The sequence below is a fragment of the Theobroma cacao genome, chromosome 8 (assembly GCF_053813885.1).
Source record: "Theobroma cacao isolate CCN51 chromosome 8, ASM5381388v1, whole genome shotgun sequence".
Taxonomy (NCBI): Eukaryota; Viridiplantae; Streptophyta; class Magnoliopsida; order Malvales; family Malvaceae; genus Theobroma; species Theobroma cacao.
Genome location: NC_142646.1, coordinates 11460254 through 11466219, shown reverse-complemented (window position 1 = coordinate 11466219; position 5966 = coordinate 11460254). Strand labels below are relative to the sequence as shown.

The window sequence follows — 5966 nt, the reverse complement described above, 5'->3', positions numbered from 1 at the left end:
GTAATTCATTGTAAAATTGTAATTGTTAATGAATATCAATGGAATCATGGAACAATAGTGTCAACTGCTTAGACCCAAAAAAAAGAAATTTGTGTAAACTGCTGTTGAATGTTAATTGTTGGAAGAAAAAAAGAATTAAGGTCGGGTTTGGAAATTTGAAACAAATTAACGGAAGCAGGCTCCACTTTTTATCAAACTGTAATTTTCCTTGTCCAGTTGTTCAGAACCGGCTAGCTTCACTCCTTACTTCAACCAAACTTATCGAAGAAGGGAGAAGGAAAAGAATAGACAATTGAAAACAAGGCAAGACTAAGGTCTCATGCAAACTCGTTTTCAACGAAGTTAGTTACTTTTATTAACAGAATTATCATCCATTACAAACCCAACCTTCAGAAAACACAAAGAAAGGGAGAAGCATACTAGAAAACATGCGATTAAAACCAGTTTCTAGGACAAAACATAATTAAAATGTTTCAGCAGTTTCGAGACGTAAGCCCTTAAAACTCAGACCAAGCTTCCTCCTCCACTTCCTCTTCCACCACAGACGCCAAATACGACTTGTTATCCGGATTCCTTATTGAACAATTGGCACGAACCTCCCCATTCTTTCCAGTCAACACACTCAATTGCCCCATCTTTATCACCGACAGCACAAACTTCTCAAAGAAGAGAGTCTCGTTCACGGCAAAGCTAGTGACAATGGCCCTTGTCCTGCTATCAGTGTACAGGTCTTGGTCCGAGGTGAACAGACCCTGGCGGTTCATGAGATCAACATAGTACTTGTTATCGAATTTGTCAGGGCTCCTTATATCTAACACGGTGGTGTTTGTGGAATTTGCTGTTGGACAAATCCCCTTGAGGTTATTGGCAAAGGTTTTGTCCATGTTAGGGTCTTGAGTAGGGTAAAGCCTATTGGTGAAAGAGGAGCAATGGCTGATGCCAATGGTGTGGCCACCAGAGAGAGCTACTACATCAGTGGGGTCAAAATTTTTGGTAGCGAGGCTGGCGAGAATGGCGTCGGCGTTGTCAGTGGGTGGTGGTAAGTTCTGCAAGGTTACATTTCTTGTGGCAAAAGTCAGTCCATCCCGCCTTCCCAACGGCACGTCATAGTCCGGCCCTCCTGACTGCAATCAAGAAAATGGAGATACATACACATGATATTATTACTTTATTAGCATTGGATTCAATTTTCAACTCCATGACAACTCATTGCAATCAGATGATATTATGTCACTTGCAAAAGTAAAGCTCCCCTCAATCAATTGGAGTTGGTGAGTTTCGTGGAACTTTCACAGGGAAAATTTTGAACAAGAAAGGTTCTATGATAAATTTATAACAAGACTCTAAAGAATCTTCTTTTTCTTGTTGGAGAACTGAAAAAAGAATCATAATTCTATATTGCTAAGCAAACTCATGTGAGACCCAGAGAAAAACTCTTTTTCCTGTACTTGATGGCTGCATCTTTCATACCATAGTTTTATGAACAGAGGAGAAATTAATTAATGAAAGAAACATAGGATGACTTGAACCTCCAATCAAATACAAGCAATATTTCATGATGGGTGTGACATATATACAAGACTTGAACCAGTCCATGGTAACGGAAAACAACTATAGTTGCCAGAAAATCATTTCATATTGGTAATTAACACCCTCTTCCTGGAGAAAAATGCCTTTCCACATGGATGGAGTCAATGGTCTTCTACCATTCAATCCTTTGATTTTCATTTTTTTTTCCCCATAATTTCGTGATGAGATTTTCCGGAAGAATGGCCAAGTACACAAAACGCGACTTATTAACACTTTCTTTTTTATTTAATTCTAACACCTGTATATGTTGGATTTCATTCTCTTCTTTTCCAGAAAAAAAAATGACTTGGCCACAGCAATTACCACCATAAATAATAAGTTATTCAGAGGGTCCAGGGTAAAGAAAGGATAGGACCCATGGACACCTAACTTTCACCTAGCGGCCAAAGCTTTAATAAATTTTGACATTATGGCACCAAAACATTGACTCTTGCTCCAATGAACATTTGTTCAAATTTTAAATCCTATGGCCACGTGGCCTATACTGGGAAAAACAGAAAAAAAAAAAAAAAAAAAGAAAGTTAGCCAGGCGTGTGTGTCACACCCTCTTTTAACATCCCCCTTTATGAAGGAGAACCATAAGTCAATGGTTTGAATTACGTCTTTTTAGCTTATTTAATTATAATTTTTTTTCCTAATTTTTCAGTCCAAAGTTAAAAACTTAATTTGCAAGGCAAAATTGGCTATAGAAAAGGAGCTAATAAAATGGAATAAATTACCAGGTAAACAGAATCACGAGCTGCAAGAGCAAGGATATCAGAGCAAGAGACGACTCTTCCACACTCTTTGTGGACACGCTCACGCAAGTTGTCGATGATCTCGAATGCCGTTGCTCTCAAGCTCAGGTTTGGGGGAGCATCCTGCTCGCTTGGCCCACTTGCTGATCCATCCAGCAGCACCGATCCATCACATCCCTGCAATTTTTTTAATGTATGCATTAATATAGTAATCAATATCAAGTCATCATCATGACCTCATCATATTAATTCACCCTCAAAATTGATCAATACACTAGGCGATATTAAAACAGTCTTGCAATGAAATCCAGAAAGCAATTGAAGCAGATGAAGATATTTTGATTAATTCTTGTTGGTGAAAGCTGAAAAGAAAGTATTAGGGCAATTTAACTTAAAAACCCAGAAAGTATTTCTCCCCTTCCTTTTTTTTTTTTTTTTTTACTCTTTCAGTTGTAATTTGATCTATAAAAATGATTGTTTCCATGAAATTGGCTTCAGTTTCAGAGTTCAAGCAAGTGAAAGATGTAGCAAGTATGCTATACAGTACAGCAAAACAGTGAGAAGAAAAATCTTTTACTGTTCATCACTCAAAGGGATCTTTCTTGAAAAGCAATTACTACTAGTAGACTTTGTATTTGCATATATTACACATAAGGTACCTGAACGAAGCAGTCATGGAAATGAAGACGAAGCAAGCCAGCAGCTTGGCCAATGTCCTTCTTGAACACCTTCTTCAGCTGTTTTCTTATAATGGATTCGACTTTGGGACATGAAGATTTGTAGAAAGTCCATGAGAGGCGGCTCGTTATAGGAGCAGAGCTGTCTGCCTCTGAGATGGAAAAGTAAGGTGCAAGAAAAAGAGAAGAGATCAAAAGGAAAGCAGTGAAAAGTCTAGCTTTAGCCATGGCTTCTGGTTGATTTTTTTTTTTCTTGTGTCCTAGACAAAGCAGAACCGAGACTTATTTATAGCCTGATCAAGTCGTTCAGTAAGATTTGACACACGATAATCTTCCCCTTTTTTTAAAACATTTTATGCATAGTTTTTTGAATAAAGTCGACATTGTCGTGTACTTCCGTGGCAAGGAATGATTTGCCAATTTATTTTGTTTAAAAATTTTGACAAAGTGCTGTAGACTTTGGAGGGATTGGCAAGATGAAATTGAAAATTAAATGGGTGTTCACATCTTATCAAATTGCAAATTGTTGGGATGCTAAGAGTGAGACATCCCTTATCTAAAGGTGCTAGATTGTTATGGATCAGCCAATAAGATTTTTTAAGGGTGATAAAAATTTAGTACTATTAGAGGCAAGAAACAATATTCTTTCACGTTTTGTCAAACTTGGTGCCCAAGGGCATATACCCTATATATATATATATATATTCTTATCATTATTTCAAGATTTTTTTCTTTTTTTTTTTGTTCCACAAATGGTTAGAGGTGTCCATAAACCGAGTCAATTAACAACCTTAAAACTTAGGCTCATGCCTGACTTGACTTGATTCATCTATTTACATTTTATTTATTTTAACTCGATCTAACTCTAACCGTCTATTTAAATTTTATTTATTACTAAAAATATTTTTATTTTAATATTATAATATTTGTAAATATTTTTCAAATTGAAATTAAATAAAAATAATTATTTAATTAAATAATAATGTCATGAACTGAGTTTGGGTCAAAAGAAACCCCATCCAAATCGAGCAAGCTCGTCCTAAGTCGTGGAAAAGTCTAATTTACCTATTGCTAGATTGTTAAACAAGCAATATATAATTATATATAATATATATTAAAATATTTATAAAAGTTTCATTAATTAGGAAAGATAACATATCAACTATGAAATTTTTGGAGAGGGTAATTCATACTTAGTGGCTAATTTTTTTCTATAACCTACAACTACCTCACTACTCAATCAACAGGTATCAACATTGTTTCTTTTTAATCAAATGCAATCTCACTTGATAATAAAATTACTTGTACTATTTTGCAGGAAATATAAAAATTTGCAATTTGTAAAACAGATGGTATAGTTTTTTTCGTACACATAGGTAATATTTTTTATATTATTTATACTCCATTTCACTTTCCAATCTCACTAGTAATTAGATCAATAAATGGAGACGTTTGATGAAAATTACAAATAATAATTACCTAATTACAAAAGTGAAAAGATCACTCTTGATAAATCCATGATATATAAATAATTAATTATTAGTATTTTGGCAGGTGAAATCTATTAGCTAGTCATTAACCTATGTAAAAATTGATTAGCGTCGTATGTTTTGATGCAAATAGCATGATAACTAGTAAAAGATATAGATATATTTGATAAACATAGTGAAACTTGACAAGTTTTCTTGAATTTCATCTAGATTGCATATTAAAGCAAATCTGATAAATTATTAAGTCTCAATTTTAAATTTTTAATATTTTATAATGTTTTAACATGAGAAATTAATTTTGTTTATTAATTTACTTTTACGTCTCCAAAGTCCAAACCATTTGAAGAACTATCATGTGATCACAGGTACCAAAAATTAAATAGTAAATTACCATTTTGGTCATCTAAGTTTTTATAATTTTTTGTTTTGGACATTTAATTTTGAAATATTATATTTTGATTACCGACATTTTTAAGTACTATTATTTTGATGATTCATCGGTTAAATGATAACAAGTATCTCACCCGACATTCATGTAACCATTTTGGTCAACTATTATCTCGTATGGTAAGAAAAATAATTTTTTTTTTAAAAAATTATTTTTACATAATATTTATGACCATGTGATATCACAACGAAAGTATGTAATGTTAAGTTGAAGATTGGTCATCTTTTAACTATTGAATGAAAAAAAATAAGATTTACAAATATTAATGAGCAAAAGTAAAAGTTTTAAAAAAATAAATTATTAAAATAGTAATTTACTTTAAAAAAAATCACAGTTAAATTCAATGAACCCTATTGATAAAAAAAATCAGATTCACTTTCAATATGCCAATATCACCTTCAAAGCAGGCTAAGGTGGATCAAGTTCAGCCATACAATTGTAAAGATTCTAATAAATTATCACTGACTTTTCTCTGTTTTCTATTTCAAGGATGACTCAGCATTCAACTTTCTACGTGAAAAACTTATTACCCTTGGTTTATCAAATTGGAATTTGGCAAAACTCCAATCCAAGCAGCCGACGAGCACATTCCTGCCACTCGAACACGTTCTAAAGCCAAAAAGACTGAAATAGGCTTGATGCCCTTGACCAAGTGCTACGTTACGAAGATCCAAACCCAAACCAAGGACAAAATGTAGATGTGATAGATATATATAATCTAAGGAAGATATAAGACATTTATCTATTATTTAAAATTATGCTTGAGTAAATATAATAAAGACATAATACCTAGAAAAATCTCTTAATTATTTTAAAAATTTAATTAAGTTTTTATTTTTTTATTGATTTAATTAAATTTTTATAATTTTATTTTGAATTAAATAGATTTTTATACTTAACGATTGATTAATTGTCATTGTTAAAATGTCATTTATTTTTTTTATGCAACATGATACTGACATATTATTGTAAATAATGACATGACGTATTGATATAATATAATAAAATGATCACATGTTATTTT

The 5966-nt window shown here is 32.6% G+C and overlaps 1 protein-coding gene across 1 annotated transcript; it reads right to left on the bottom strand.

Annotated features, from left to right (window-relative positions):
* Nucleotides 1–330: 330 nt before the first annotated feature.
* On the bottom strand, nucleotides 331–3305 carry LOC18592677 (Peroxidase superfamily protein). Its single transcript, XM_007019518.3, has 3 exons — nucleotides 2987–3305; nucleotides 2310–2504; nucleotides 331–1124 (listed from the first exon to the last, which is right to left on the bottom strand). Exons 1-3 carry the CDS (start codon nucleotides 3230–3232, stop codon nucleotides 498–500), a joined length of 1068 nt encoding a protein of 355 aa, XP_007019580.3. The 5' UTR covers nucleotides 3233–3305; the 3' UTR covers nucleotides 331–497.
* Between the last annotated feature and the right edge of the window lie 2661 nt (nucleotides 3306–5966).